General features: G+C 47.9%; 1 protein-coding gene across 1 annotated transcript; it reads left to right on the top strand.

The window, feature by feature from the left end:
* The first annotated feature begins 2,872 nt into the window (after positions 1-2,872).
* On the top strand, positions 2,873-4,553 carry LOC142572171 (uncharacterized). The gene has a single exon (XM_075681103.1). The coding sequence runs from the start codon at positions 2,882-2,884 to the stop codon at positions 3,896-3,898; it is 1,017 nt and encodes a 338-aa protein (XP_075537218.1). The 5' UTR covers positions 2,873-2,881; the 3' UTR covers positions 3,899-4,553.
* The last annotated feature ends 11,882 nt before the right edge of the window (positions 4,554-16,435 follow it).

Below are 16,435 nucleotides of genomic sequence, written 5' to 3'. Positions count from 1 at the left end.
TTTCGCAACGTTAGTTTCGCAGAACGTTCGTGCACCATTTTAGGTGACAAAAATTGTCACCGCAGAAAACACTTTAGCATATAATGCAGCATTATAACTTCTAAACGACTAAATTGTGGTCGCGATTACATAGACTGCAAGAAAAATTCTCATTAGATAGCCAATAAATAGTAAGCAAAAATTTGTGAGGCCGGCGTTTCTGTTTTTCCAAGTTATCCGCAAGAAATAAATGTGAAAGAAATCATAGTGCGCGTTTTACGAATAAATACACCGAGAACACTAATTTAAAATATACTCAACATGCATCTGTTCTTTGGGCTGAAAGCACAACGAGCTTAGCCTTTCCTTTGCTCGGGTGTCATGCAGTGAAGCAATTCCTCTGCTTCGTGAGGCACGGGTATACTGTGCATTTCTGGCGATAAACGTTTTTTTTTTTTGCGACTTTGTGCTCTAGGTAGCACATCTTGCAATATTGCCTCTTCTAGATCGTTATGAGTTGATGTCGAAAGTATCGTACTGGTTTTAGAGTAGGAAAGTATTTGTGGTCTTCTCTGTCAAGGTCCACATGCTCCTAAAGGAACTCAATTCTGAACATCAGCTGGCCGAAGTTGGCGCTTCTCTTAAACGTCAACTGCTCTAAAGATAGTCAAATAATCCAATTCTGCAGGTTAGGTGTGCGGGAGACCTTTTGAATTGCGCTTGAAAGGAATGCAAGTGCCCAGATTCGAAACCTAACTTACTATCAGACAGCTAGCGATATTTTCGTCCCATTATCACCTTTCACTGACGTGAGATTGTATATATGACAATGTAATATCGCTATCTGACTTACTAATGGTTTTCTAATCACAAAAATTCGATGTTGATGCTACGTAACACAAGCCGCACGCACTTTGTCTTTTTGGAAGGGCCAAAAGGCAAAATGGCGTCAAAATTCACAGTGCTGCTGCAGAAAGAAAAAGAAAGCAAAACTCAGCCTTTAGTTTCCTCAGATACTCAATGACTAGCGCTGTGCATTTGAGAAACAAGGATTCCAACGTGCTGTCCCCACGAATCAGTATGATTGATCAACAGTGAATGATATGAGTGGGCTGTGTAACGAAAGAGTTAATAGAACCCCAAGAGGAGCCTTATGCTACGGCGTGCCTCTTAACCACCTGTGCAGTGTCCGAAAGTTAAATCCAGAATTTAAGTTAATCAAGTAGGGTGTGAAAATAACTTGAGGCATGAAGATAAAAATTGTGAAATGTTCCTCTCACGTGCCCCTGAAATCAACCCCACCGAACTGTTCCGTTCTCTTCATTATGGATTCAAGCAGACTATTGTGCGGCACAGAGTAATGTTGTTCTTTAATACATACGAAAAAAAAAGGTAAAAGAGCTATTGCCACTCAGCCTTCTGAGGACACTTTCAGCATATTTATGTTTGTTTTTTAACCGTGAGTTTGTTTTCATTTTTCGAAAGCTTTCCTCGTAAAAACAAAGCTATCGACTTCTCGGTAACGCTCAAGAAAAATTCTCGCTTGTGTGTTCGCACACTGAAAAACAGTTTGAGGAAGTCCTCCTTGCTCTTGGCTTTTCTAGCTTGAACGATTGCAAGTGCAAGCATTTTACAAAATTCTTTCGCGCTGTTCCTGAACTTGGCCAGAGACGTACACATGGCTATAGATGCATCCTGAAAAGTTCGTGCGGCCTCTTTTCTGGTTTTCGAACGCCGTGGGGATGTAGCCAAGCTTGTTGCGCATATAAAAGACTTAGGTGTGTTTGAAACTAAAAAAACAAAATAAAATGCAAGAACGTTTCCACTCCAGAGTGTCGTCTATGACTGAAGGGAGGTCACATGGCACCTATCAAACTTTCCATTTCGTGGATAGGTTCACTGGGACTTGCATCACAGCGGCACTTAAAGAGCCCCAAAAGCGGACGCTGGCTGGGCAGCAGCGCGCAATTCCTGCGCGGATTGCACAGACGCATATCAGCACTTTTCCTTGCTTTCCAATAGAGGTGTCATATTTCGCGCTTTTCCACTGCACGACGCGCGGGCCATGTTATGTACTTCAAACTCTACTGCCCCTGCTGAAATGATCCATGCCATCGTTATAGCAAATCTACAGATACGAGCAAGTAGTTGACACAACATGCCGTCTCGATTCCTTGGGAGGAACGACGTGCACACTTGCACGGCGTTCACAAAGCAGCACAGGTGTTGCTGTTAAACTTTGGACAGCGGCACCGCGTCTACGCCGGCGCCCCACTGCGGCCACACCCGTTGTTCTACTCTCTCACACAGGACGAAGGTTGGACAATCGTCAGAGCAGCTGCGTGATGTTTTGGCGACGCGTCGGTAGTGTAGCGGTAGGTGCGCCTTACTCGCCTCGAATAACCCCTCCAACCGTGACAAACAAGCACCGGAACGAAAGCATTTGTTGCTTGCACGGCACTTATTCAACCGTCCGGAAATGTAATACTGCGTCAGTGAGAGCGGAAACAACGCTACCGTCATTCCTCCGTGTTTCTCATGGCATCAACGAGCCTCTGCCGCAAGAAGGCATTTGGTGTCAGACTTGCTGGACAAAATCGCAGTGGATGAGCTCGAAGAGTTCCAACAGGAAACTCGATGTGCTACGGCAGTGACTGCACCAGAAGTCAAATCACGGCCAGCCCCGCTGTCTACAAGCTTTATTTTTTTCTACAGCACTCCTCGGGCCCGACAGGAACATTCGCCTAAAATTTGACCTGCCTTTTTGCCAACCGCATAGTTGGAGGAGCTGGCTTATTCATGAAACTCGTGGTACCAAAGCTCAGCGGACAGTCCAACTAAAACGGACAAAGTAACATCCAGAGAGGTTTTACAGCGCACATTCTTCAGATCAAGGTAGGAGATGCACTTCCGTACTTATATTAACAAACGATTTACGGTAAAGCATTTTTATTGCCTCGCATTAAGCGCTACGTTGCTCGCCACGTGCTCCGTATTTTATCTCAAAAAGCCAAGGCATCCGCTTGCACCATTCTACTGCTGGGACCTGCCCGTGCCGGAGGTGACAGTACAGGAGTACAACGAGACGTTCGTGCCAAACATTGTGCACTTCATAAGGCTCGGTAATGCGTCGTTATCATTTATCGAGGTTGTGAGCATTCGAGCGGCCTGGCTTCAGCAAAACCCGGACTTCCTGATGATTCATTGCAACAACTGCAGCGCGACCATCCATAGCGCCCACTGGAAACTCATAAAAGACATTCCGCGACTGACTCTCAGGTACGTCGAGAAGCCGGAGACGATTTTTGGCACCAAAGTGAGTTGGATCGAACACGCCTCCGACATTGTTCGCATCAGGGTGCTGAGAAAGTATGGAGGCATCTACCTCGACAGTGACTCCTATATCGTGAAAAATCTTGACAAGTATAGGCGCTTCGAGACGGCCATAGGATGGCCGCCTGGCCAGAGCATCGGCAACCAGATCATCGTGGCCCATAAACGATCCGAGTTCCTGCGTCTGTATTACGAGTCGTACCACAAGTATCGACCTGACCTTTGGTATTACAACGCCGGTCACCTACCTACACAGGAGATTCTCGACACGACGCCGCACCTCGTTTACAGAATTCCGTGCGACTTTGGCGTGCACGAAGACATCACCAGGATCTTATTTGAACAGTGCAACGACGACTGGAGGAACTTCACAGCCGTGCACGCGTTCTTCAGGCACAGGGCTTACTACTGCCCCTTTGACAAATTCGGACCCATCAACTTCGAGACTGTAGGAAAGTACGCCGCGAATTTCGGGAAGATGGCGCGCCTAGTGCTCACAGGTTCGACCAGGTTGGGCGGATCCGTGGTGAAGAACATATCGTTGCTGAGTGCGGAAATGTTGGATTATTCGCAAGGATGTCGATAATGGTGTCGTGTGACATGTCTATTCATACAGTGAGTATACTAACATTAATCCCCGAGTGCGTCATATCGGGCCGTGAACAAGCCTTAGTGGTCGTGTTACTGGTTTATATGCTCAAAGTAGTTTATATACTCGCGGTAGTTTTGCCGATATAATCAGAAAGAATGCCGAGAGTTTCCACTGAACCAAGCATTTGCAGAAAAATATTAAGAATGTAAATGTTGTGCTAACTTACATAAGCGTGACTTTGTAGAAGTGCATGTGTTTACCTGATGCAATTTCATAAACACAAGTAGGCACAGATCAACAACAGGAACTTGTATCAGAAACGTTGCGAGGCGAGAAGAGGCAGCGCTTTTTGGCCGAGCCCCCGTCAGAGACGCTGCCTGTAGTCACGGACACTGCGCGCGATCGTCGTGACTGCGGGGAAACGCGGGCGGAACGCGGACTACGTTGGCGGTAGCTCTGTCTCATCTTTCGGTGCGTTGCCTCCTTGGTGCTGCTACAATTTCTTTACTAAGGAAGTGTGTTGGGGCGTGCGTATACATGCGCGGTTGTGAGTGCACGAAGCGTCCGAAATGCGCGTTTGCAAACTTGTTTTGTATGAGAGTATCAAAAGGAGGAGACAAAACATTAAATAAGAATCAAAAGTTCATTCTTATGGCACCGCCATTCTATAAACTTGGCTCAGCCAGGGTTTGCCAAGCCTGACCAGCCTGCTCTGGACGACCATCGCTATCAATAGAGTGTCTCTACAGACGGCACATTATTTACTGACGAAAGCAAAATAGTCAGCGAGGGAAACTATTCCCTACTACATAATGGTGCACCATAAAAAATAACGAGCTTGTTGAGTGGCACAGTTCCAACCCAATGACGCAATTCCCGGCTGCTGGTATTACGTGCGCGAAGATATACGGGGTGATCATCTTTTAAGCTTTACGGAATATTCAAAAATCACCAGTTGCAGATAATTATAGTCCTCGAGCTGAATTTGCACAATTAGGACACAATTCGCACGAGAAATCGAAACACATATTTAACTAGCTACCAAATATTCATTAATTTAACTCATTAGTTAAATGCTTAACAGCACATATGGCAATTTACGAATTGTAGCCGGTGGGTTTGCAACGCGTATCTACTTGGAATTAAGCTCGAAAATGGTACCAGTTTCGAGATGTGCACCATCAAACTCGCCGTAAAAATGCACTCGTGTTTCACTTTTTTTTTTTACCAAACGTTCTTTTATGCAACGAAGCACCAAAGTAACTGCAACGCCTATGTATTTCTTCCCACACTTTGGGAAATAACATAGCGAAACTTGTGTCATCCTAGAAATTCATTTCAAGTGGATACGACTGACAAATTTCACAGGTTACAATTCGTAAATTGCAATATGTACCGTAAAATGATTAATTAAGAAGTTAATTAGTTGAATATGCGTTTCGATTTCTCGTCCTAGTAATGTCCGTCTCTTAGAATGAACCTGCTCAAGGACCAGAATCATACTGTCTACCACAATAAATATTTAATAATTCCGCAGAACTCAAAAATGATCACCCCGTGTACCTATGACTAGGTTTGCGCAGGCTATACGCCGGTGCTAGCTTTCGAGATCGAAAAAGATTTCAGTGCTACATCCTTGGCACCGGTTGTCCTTGCTTTCTCTTGAAAAGGATTCTCAGCTGCGACAACCGGCGCCACAGAGTGAAAACATATTTTCGTCCTCAGTGGCCGTCATAATTCCTCCATATCAAAATGAGCGAATCATTGCTTTCGCTATGCAGAAATCGGAGTGCGATATAACGTTCACAAAATCTAAAGTTTTCAAGTGACCGAACGGAGCAAATATGCACGTATGACCCGAGAGGCACTTGGGATATTTGATGAATCATTTGAATTATAAACAGCTTCTAAACGAGACAAAATAAGGCGGCAGACAACAGTAGCGTAGCTTCCCGTCTCGTTCTTTCGTTCGATTTCCACGCCGTTTATGTCATATGGCCCGCACACCTACCTCAACTACTTCCTCCAAGTCATAGAATAAACCGGAACAGACCTCGCCTGCCTATTCCGCACCGCAAAAAATAACAACCGGCGGAAGCTATACATCGTCTAGTGAAGGCCGCGCCCGTCAGCTCAAATATGTGGAAGCAGGCGATGACGTTCCGCATGAGAGGGCGTCTCCATCACGCACCACGTTGCATGCGGTCGAGGTTAGAGGCACGCGTTTCCTGCCCCGTGTGTATCGAGGCCTCCCACCGTAGCTGCATCAAACCAGCACGCACAAGCCACTTTCACTGCGGTGCACCTTGGAGCCATACATGTATAGGCGCTTGTATCCTGATCGGTTGCCGGTCGGACTCCACTGTTTGGTATCACATTTCTGTACACGCGCTTGGTGTCTCTCGGGTCTCAATGCCGCGTTAGAAACCACTGAAGTTTCGCAAGCACTCAAAGGAGAAGGTCGCAGACATCGGGAAGTCAACCAGCGACCGTGAAACAAACTATCTTGAAACCGGGTCGATCACTGCTTCTTAACGTTGCATAGCTTGTATCAATTTTTGCGCAGTTCCATGTGTTTGGAGCCTAAAGGGCGTCGGTATGGTATTGAAGAAAGTGAAGTCCTAAAATATGCAAATCACGTTCACGCACTCATTCCCAATGTTCACATTCTTTGAAACGCATGCTGAAAAGGAGTTGCAGATTATTACGCCTATCACGCACACGTTTGTTTTATGGTCAATTTCATGCTAAGCCACGGAAAAGTAGTATTTGTATGCTGAAGCTTCATGCAAGCACGCATAAATCTAGCATGCTAGAAGGTAAACCAAGTAATGTTCGGTTCAGCATAGATTCGTCTGGAATGACCATAAAGCTTTTTCATTTACAAATCCAATCATTCAGCTACCTGTAGCCTGTATTTAGAAAATTAAATCATTCCTAGCGTACTTTGATGTTGCCTTCATTAAGCCATCTGCTTTGACAATCTGTTGACCAGGACGTGTGCCTACATGGTTCCGGGGCAGATGTGTGGTCGCTAAGTGAATTCCTGTGGGCTTCTTTTAGGAGAGGCGGTGAAGACTAGTCAGTGCAGCGGCGTTCATCATGCTCTCAAAAACAAAAGAAGCATCGATACCATCAATGGGCATTTTTCCGCGTAATTTTTCTTCCTTCGCTTTGCGCCCACCCGTCATGACGTTTCTTGAACCTTCGGTCCATACTTCCGCAGTCTTTGATCTCTTTTTAACAGCGCCACCCTAACGATGCTTTATCAGCAGTATTGCTTCAAGGGGAAAATCTTAACCCCGGTGGCTCCTCCTGCATGCCTCTATCGGCGGTTCCTGTGGTTCAAAGTTTCCCAAAGTTGCAGCGAACGACTGAGAAGGGCCTAAACGCCCCAAACGGGATCTGCAGTGTTTATGGGGGCACGTTTAGGACGTTTGTAATTGACATTAATTAATGTCTCGATGCCGCACCTGGTCTCCAGCAACCCCGCCTGCACTCGTTTGACAATCGAACCCGAATATCGGTGCTCCGCGGCAGAATGGTCTGTCCTATCATCCACTGCGGAGGGTAGTTCCTTTAAGACAAACACCACGGGCTAAAAAATATGACCTACGCCTGCCGAGTGAATAGGATCGACGAAATTTCGTAATAGCTACTCGCAAACTGTTGCGCCTAGTGTGCCTACCAGTTTCGCACAATGTGAGCCTCGGTGATGGTCGCGAGCCAACTTAACAAACCATAGTATAGTAAAGAGCTGAACGACCTTCGAGAAAACCGCATTCATTGTTATGACACAACGGCTTAATTGTGAGAGGGCTTCCATATTTTGACGAGCAGTTGTGCGATTGTCAATTGCGCGCATCTCTGCATGCCTCCCACCTATGCAGCAGCAGATGCGGGCCGCAGCCCTTGGGCATACAGTTGTCCCACTGCGGAACGCCAGAGTGTGCGCGCTTCCAATGGCACGCTAGCTCGACCATTGTGGTCTACTGTGCTTGATCATTCATTTGTCATGTTGATGAAGTAAGTGCAGCATGTCATATATCTTTGATTGAAGGTCTTGATTTAGTAATTGCAGAAAAAGAAACCGAAACTCGAAAGCGCGTTTTCTGATGGCGCATCTAGCGCCATCCTTAGCCTGCCGTTCAATTTACACCAAAGTAAAACAGGACACAAAGAAACACGTCGAAACAAGCTCTGTGCAAAATATGTTCTCTATGTAATACACAGAGGAACTACGCAGAAAGAGTTATATCGACCAAGATAATCTTCAGAATGAAAAAGGCGCCGGACCTGCCACGGTGGCTGAGGGGCTGTGGTGTCCTGCTTCTAAGGCTTCTAAGGTCACTCGTTTGTTTTCCGGCCGCTGCGGTTGTATCCGACGGTCGTGAAATGCAGAGTTATGCTCCTGTATTGAGATTGTGGGGTTCATTAGAAGAAAAGAGGCATTGAAAGGGGCGGAAACTTCCACTGCGACGTTTCTCACAGCCTCTGTGTCCATCTTGATCGTTAATCTCCGCCCATCGTTCAGAACTAAAGCGCTTGTCTACCAACAGAAGAAAAACGCGATGTGTGAACTGCAAACAGAAAATCGCATAAGCAAGGACCTCAATGTTACCGCCACTAAAACCAAAAGGACGTCTCAACTGAAGCACTTGGTGAGACCGGAAATGAAGACGAAAACGTGGAAAGGTGAGTGCGTGTTAACACAGGTGTTCATTGAAGATGGATGACACAAAAAAGAAAAATGCTTCAGCAGCCTTTATGCTAAGAAAGCAAATCCAAAACTAGAAGTTCATCCGAACAGGCTATAGTAATGTCATCAGCGCTGTGAAAAACCAAATCGGCCATTGTGTAGAAATATCATACGAGGTTTAGAGGAATGAGTGGACACAAAAATCAAGGATTAAGAAATTAAAGGTGGGTCAATGTCGCAGGCGCATTTGTCAGAACCAGTAAGGACATGTAATGAAAGGAACGATGAACTATGTCGGCGATGTAGCAGTGAAGATCAAAGCTTAACGCAATGGAAAAAATAATTCGGCCTAATTGTTGCAAGGCAGATTTGAGGACAATCTCATGTTGAGGAAGTTGTAAGCGAATTTCGCAAAAGATAAACAAAAGCGGAAAAGTCATTAAACGAATTATTTAAAAAAGATAAAGCGGGAATAATTAGCAGTCACTTATTATGCTGGTGTCTCACGAACAAAATATCACAATTGTACAGCTTTTCGAGTATTTTCCGCTGGCCAGCTTCCTCTGGTGTGTATTCTACAGTATTTCTTGCTAGGAAAAAACCATTTGGTGTGAAATAGCATTGCTGACAGCAGTACGGGTCAAGCACGATGTGCGAAACCCTGTAAAGCTTTTGTTCATATCGTTGCGTTTCACTGGCAGTCATCATATTTGGACACATTAAATCATGGTGGACATATGTTTAAAAACACGTGTCAGTTCTGTATTGATAGACTTGTGCCTGATAAATACAAACTAGTCCGCAAACAAACACCGTGGATGAGACGTGAAATTATCCACATGACCCGCAAGATAAAAAGGTTGAAGAAAACACGCTTAGAACTTGATCGAAAAAAGAAATGAAAGAAAACCTTGCGCCTGCAGTACGGACTTCGAGGGAACGTTACTTTAATAAAGTACTACCAAACTTTATTGTTGAACAGCCCGAAAAGTTCTGGAATTACTTGAACGAAAAAAAAGAAGCCAGTAGCACAAATCTGCATCGATGGATTAATCATTACCGATCACAGGGATATCGTGAGTTATTTCAGTTATTTCCATAGTGTATTTTCTAATTCTGGCATTATTTCATCCAAGGACAAAACGCTTCACCCATCCGAAGCAAATTTTATTTCATACACTGGCTTAGTTTCGATGCTAGTTAACTTAAAAACTAAGTAATCTTCATGTGTTCCTGACAACCTTTCAAACATCTTCTTGAAACGCTATGCTGAAACTATTACAAGGTTCCTTCTTATTATAGTTTGTGCTTCATTACTTGCTGGAAAATTACCGGATGACTGGAGGATAGCCAAAGTTGTACCCGAATTCAAGGAGGACGACTGTTCATTGTTAGAAAATTACCGTCCAATATCATTGACATCCTCATGTTGTAAGCAAATTGAACATATTGACACGTTGTTGCGTTTCGCCTGCGACACGTGGTTTTGCCGGCGCGACTGCGGCGGGGCGGCAGACATTTTGGCCTGATCGTCGTCGCCGCAACACTCATCGCCAGGTGTTTCCAGGCGCGACTGCGGCGATGCGACCGCCTAGGGATCATCCTCGCATTCCAGTCATTGTGCCCGAAACAGGCGATGCCAAAGCAGGGATCTCATTCCAGTCATTGTGCCCGAAACAGGCGATGCCAAAGCAGGGATCTCATTCCAGTCATTGTGCCCGAAACAGGCGATGCCAAAGCAGGGACCATCCTCTCATTACAGTCATTGTGTCCGACCGGCAGCGCCACGACGGGGTGCTACGAGATCGTGCTCGACATGGTGCTACGGCATCGCTACGACAGTGTGCGTCACCATTAGCCCATTGTACATTCACGTGCTCGTCTTTTGAGGGGTTCCTTCTTGCCCTCAACTGCGAGAGTATAAAAACAGCTGCCCCCGGACGCCAAGAGGAGGGCTCCGATTTCTTCTGTTGAGTGAAGTGCTCTCCCGTCTCTCTACTTCGGTCAAACCTGACCGCCAACTCTTTGCGATGTTAAAATAAACAAGTTGTTTCGTTGTTACCAGTCGACTCATGCTTTGCCGGGACCTTCGGATGCTTCCAGTTGTACCCCAGGCCGCCAGGCCAACGCTACCCTTGGGGCTTGCGACCCAGGTACAACCACGGGCGTCAGCGCCGAGTTCCCAACAGATCGTACCAGCAGTCCGATCCCAAACATCTGGTTGCCAGCGGTGAGATCACCTCCGACTTCAAACAACTGTCTGCCAGCGGTGAGATCGCGACAACGGAGGCCAGCAGCGAAGAGATGCAGTTGACTGTATGCTGAGCAGCTCAACGACGATCCGGGAGCAGTGCAACGAGCCCTGTGTGACGACTGGTTGCCTGCAGCGGAACGACTGCGCGGAATTCCTGCCTGCGAGGTTTGGTGAGTGCGGGACTTTCTTCTTCTGAGCTTTGCCAGGCTTTTGTTAGTGTCAGAAACAGAGCTGGTAATTGTGGTTGTCGTTGCTGCCGGGTTAGTTTGCGGCAAGACAATAGTAAGCAGTAGAGAAAGCAGCATTCAGAGCAGCCATGGATTTGAAGTCGTTGCGCAAACCGAAATTGTTGGAGCTTGCAAGAGAGTTGGGTCTGGATGTCTCGGACAAACTCAGAAAACCAGAACTGCTAAAGGCTATTCTTGAGTTAGAGGCTGAGGATGACGAGCTGTCGGAATGCCTTGAGACCATTGAAGAGAGGGAGATTGCAAAAAGAGAAGAGCGTGAACGTAAAGAACAGAAAGAAAAAGAAGAGCGTGAACGTAAAGAACAGAAAGAAAAAGAAGAGCGTGAACGTAAAGAACAGAAAGAGCGAGAGCAACAAGAGCGTGACCGTCAACACGCTTTGGAAATGAAGCGTCTTGAGGTAGAGATGGAACGCGCTCGTAATGGAAGTCAGGCACACGGTGCAGGAGAACGCGTATTGTTCAAAATGACTGACCTAATGCGGCCGTTTAAGCTTGGAGAGGACATTGGTTTGTTCCTGGTTAACTTTGAGCGAACGTGCGAGAAGCAGGGGTTCTCTCGGGAAACGTGGCCACAGCGCTTGCTCACTTTGTTACCCGGCGAGGCGGCCGACGTAGTCGCTCGCTTGGATAGAGAGGAAGCAGAGGATTTCGACAAAGTAAAATCGAGTCTGCTAAAAAAGTACCGGCTGTCTGCGGAGGCGTTCCGTCGGAAGTTTCGGGAAAATGAGAAAGGCAGAAGTGAGTCATATACAGAGTTTGCGTATAGGCTTATGTCGAACATGCAGGAGTGGCTCAAAGAAGAGAAAGCGTTTGGTGACCACGATAAAGTTCTGCAGTGTTTCGGGCTAGAACAGTTTTATAGTCGGTTACCGGAGAACGTGCGATACTGGGTCTTGGATAGGCCAGACGTGAGTACGGTGGCTAGAGCCGCTGAGCTAGCCGAGGAGTTTGTGACGCGTCGAGCTCGCGGAGCTAAGGACGGTCAAAAGGGTGAATTTGGCTCGAAGTTTGAGAGGCCGAAGTTCACACCCATGAGAGCAAAGGGGAACACGCGTAGTGCGGATGCGAGTGGAAGCAGTGCGACCGAACCTAAGGAGACGGCGGCAGCCGAAGCCGAACGCAGAAAGCGGTTCGAGATGAGGCGAGCGGGCGTTTGTTATACGTGCCAGAAGCCGGGTCACTTTTCGGCGCAGTGTCCGGAAACAACACCAAAAGTTGTGTTTTTTTCAATAGGCAGCACTGACGAGAACATGAAGCTTCTCGAGCCTTACATGCGAGACCTCCTCGTGAACGGGAAAGAGTGCCGAGTGCTTCGCGATTCCGCAGCTACGATGGATGTAGTTCACCCGTCTTACGTAGAACCCCATATGTTCACGGGCGAGTGCGCGTGGATCAAGCAAGCCGTGGAAGCTCATAGCGTGTGTCTGCCAGTAGCAAAGGTGCTTATTGAAGGACCTTTCGGAGCGCTTGAGACGGAGGCGGCAGTGTCATCTATGCTGCCACCCCAGTACCCGTACCTATTTTCAAACAGGTCCGATCACCTCCTGCGCGAGAAGGGGCTTTTGTTTGGTGAAGCTAGTGTTCAGGCCTTAACCAGATCGAAGGTTCGGGAGCTCGCTGCAAAGGCGGTAGTTGCGGGGCCGATGTTATCAAACAACGAAAAAGGGTCAGAGGCGCAGCAAGCTGATATTCCGAGCACGCCCGAACTGAATAAACTTGAGTCTGTAACGTTAAAGGCGCCAGATACTGGAGGGGAAACGCCCGACACGGGAAAGTTAGAAGAGCTATCTACTGATTTGCTCATCGCGCCTACGTCAGACGGACTTGATAGGTTGCTAAAAGTCAGCCGGTCGGCTTTGATAGCCGAGCAAAAAAAGGATGGCAGCCTGGAAAACGTGCGCTGCAATGTCAAAGAAGGTATCGCCAGGAAAACTGCGCGTTTTGTGGAAAGAGGTGGAGTCCTGTACCGGAAGTATCTAGACCGAAGAGGAGTGGAGTTCGATCAGCTGGTCGTGCCTCAATGCTATCGTCAGGATCTGTTGCGCTTGTCACACGGGGGTTCGTGGTCCGGACACCTAGGAGTTAAGAAAACTAAGGACCGTCTCTTGCAAGAGTACTATTGGCCAGGGTGTTTTCGGGACGCAGACCATTTCGTGAGGACATGTGACACTTGTCAGCGGGTGGGCAAACCAGGGGACAAATCAAGGGCGCCGTTGAAATTGGTACCTATCATAACGGAGCCTTTTAGACGGCTCGTTATTGATACTGTGGGACCTCTGCCGGTAACAGCCACGGGGTACAGACACATTTTGACTGTGATCTGCCCAGCGACAAAGTTCCCTGAAGCAGTGCCGCTTAAAGAACTCAGCTCAGTTGAGATAGTTAATGCACTACTGTCCATATTTGCGCGAGTTGGTTTTCCTGCAGAAATTCAATCAGATCAGGGCACAGTGTTTACTAGCGCTTTGACGACAACTTTTCTCGAAAGGTGTGGGGTAAAGCTCTTACACAGCTCAGTGTACCACCCACAGTCGAATTCCGTTGAGAAGCTCCACTCCGTCATGAAGCGCGTGTTGAGAGCGTTGTGTTTTGAACATCGAACTGACTGGGAGCTGTGTCTGCCTGGGGTGATGTTTGCTTTAAGGACCGCGCCGCATGCAGCTACGGGGTTTTCGCCAGCTGAACTGGTGTACGGTCGCTCGCTTCGATCTCCGCTTCGCATGCTTCGAGAATCATGGGAAGGTAGGGGCGACGACCCAGTCGTGGTGGAGTACGTACTTAAGCTCCTCGAACGCTTAAGAAGGGCACAGGAGTTGTCAGGTGAAGCAATGACAAAGGCCCAGCAGAGGGCCAAGGTTTATTATGATCGGACAGCCAGGGCCCGTCGTTTTGAGGTTGGCGATGAGGTCATGATATTGCGCACATCGCTAAACAACAAACTAGACGTGCAGTGGGAGGGCCCAGCACGAATTGTTCAGAAACTGTCGGACGTTAGCTACGTGGTAAGTCTGCCAGGAAAGCGGAAAGCACAGCAAGTTTACCACTGTAATCTGCTCAAACCTTATAGACAAAGGGAAGCAGTGGTGTGCATGATGGTAAACGTTCCTGAAGAGCTTCCGGTCGAGCTTCCGGGACTAGGCTCAGTGACGAACAGGGAAGACACCGGTCAAGTCATTAGTGACCTTATCAGTAAAGCACCGCTGTCGCCCGAGCAGAAAACCGAACTACACCAGCTATTACAAGAGTTTCAAGGTCTGTTCTCTGAGAGGCCTGGTAGGACTTCTGTACTTACTCATGATATAGAACTTACCTCCACAGAGCCAGTACGATCCAAGGCGTATCGGGTGTCACCCCGCCAGAGCGATATTATGGAGGCTGAGGTAAAGAAAATGCTACAGCTCGGTGTTATTGAGGCAGGTGAGAGTGATTATACCTCCCCTTTGATTTTAGTTGAGGTACCGGGCAAGGAACCTCGTCCTTGCGTCGACTACCGCAGGCTTAATTCCATCACTAAGGATCAAATTTATCCGATCCCTAACATCGAGGAGCGCCTTGAGAAAGTTAGTAGCGCTCAGTTTATTTCCACCCTAGATCTTGTCAGGGGTTATTGGCAGGTTCCACTTACAGAAGAGGCTAGTAGGTATGCGGCGTTCATTTCACCAATGGGAACATTCCGTCCTAAAGTGTTTAGTTTTGGTTTGAAGAACGCGCCATACTGTTTTTCAAGTCTCATGGATAAAGTGTTGCGGGGACAGCAAGAATTCGCTTTACCGTATCTAGACGACGTAGCGATATTCTCCGCATCCTGGTCTGAGCATATGACGCACTTGCGGGCAGTGCTAACCCGCCTGCGCGAAGCGGGCTTGACAGTCAAGGCTCCTAAGTGCCAGTTAGCCCAGGCCGAGGTTGTCTACCTCGGTCACGTGATTGGTCAGGGTCGTCGCCGCCCCTCTGAAATAAAAGTGGCCGCTGTGCGAGACTTTCCGCAACCGCGCACCAAGACCGATATTCGGTCGTTCTTGGGTGTCGCCGGCTACTATCAGAGGTACATCCCTAGGTACTCTGATATCGCGGCTCCCCTGACGGATGCTCTAAGAAAGACAGAGCCTCAAACAGTCGTCTGGGACGAGACAAAGGAAAGAGCTTTTAGCGCCCTAAAGAGTGCCCTAACAAGCCAGCCTGTGCTACGATCGCCAGACTACACAAAAGGGTTCATTGTTCAGTGCGATGCTAGTGAGCGAGGCATGGGCGTTGTACTGTGCCAACGGGAAAATGGAGAAGTAGAACACCCCGTCCTGTATGCTAGTCGTAAGCTGACCAGTCGTGAGCAGGCGTATAGCGCCACCGAGAAAGAGTGTGCATGTCTCGTGTGGGCCGTTCAGAAATTGTCATGCTATCTAGCCGGCTCGAGGTTTATCATTGAGACGGATCACTGCCCTCTCCAATGGCTGCAGACCATCTCTTCCAAAAATGGCCGCCTCCTGCGCTGGAGCCTCGCTTTACAACAATATTCCTTTGAGGTGCGTTACAAAAAGGGGAGTCTCAACGGTAACGCCGATGGCTTAAGTCGAAGCCCCTAACGTAGGAATCAGCCTCAAAATTGTTTGTTACTGATGTTTTTCTTCCTGAGGCAGGATTTTTTTTAACATATTGCTTTTGTTTAGTGTTTCAAAGTGATGATATGCTTTCTAGTGCAATCTTTCAATTTGTGGACGCGTTCTGAGTGATGCTAGACTACTGTAAGGAACTAGGCAGTGGTATAAAAAGGGGAAAGAGCCTGGCAGGGCTTAGTGAGGGTTGTGCCGTGCTTGCTGACTGAGCGGTTGAGTTTCAGCGTAGTTCTAACGCTTACCGGGAACGAGAACAAAAATGTGAACTCTCCCGAAGTCACTTTGCAGTGTCCCGTGCGAACCTGAACAAGAGAACGAGGCCTTCTCTGTGCGCTGCGCTCAAGAAACGTCGAGGGACGCCCGACTTCGGTTATGAGCATCATCGAGCGACATCCCTCCGGACAGCGGATGCAGTCCCCTGTCCATCGGGATCTCCTTCCCCCGGCGGGGCGGTCTGTTGCGTTTCGCCTGCGACACGTGGTTTTGCCGGCGCGACTGCGGCGGGGCGGCAGACATTTTGGCCCGATCGTCGTCGCCGCAACACTCATCGCCAGGTGTTTCCAGGCGCGACTGCGGCGATGCGACCGCCTAGGGATCATCCTCGCATTCCAGTCATTGTGCCCGAAACAGGCGATGCCAAAGCAGGGATCTCATTCCAGTCATTGTGCCCGAAACAGGCGATGCCAAAGCAGGGATCTCATTCCAGTCATTGTGCCCGAA

This window comes from Dermacentor variabilis, chromosome 2 (genome assembly GCF_050947875.1).
Source record: "Dermacentor variabilis isolate Ectoservices chromosome 2, ASM5094787v1, whole genome shotgun sequence".
NCBI classification, from domain to species: Eukaryota; Metazoa; Arthropoda; class Arachnida; order Ixodida; family Ixodidae; genus Dermacentor; species Dermacentor variabilis.
This window is presented reverse-complemented; position numbering and strand designations above follow the sequence as displayed.

Coding starts and splice junctions, on each gene's coding strand:
- LOC142572171 (XM_075681103.1), top strand. CDS start 2,882: ATGCACTTCCGTACTTATATTAACAAACGATTTACGGTAAAGCATTTT.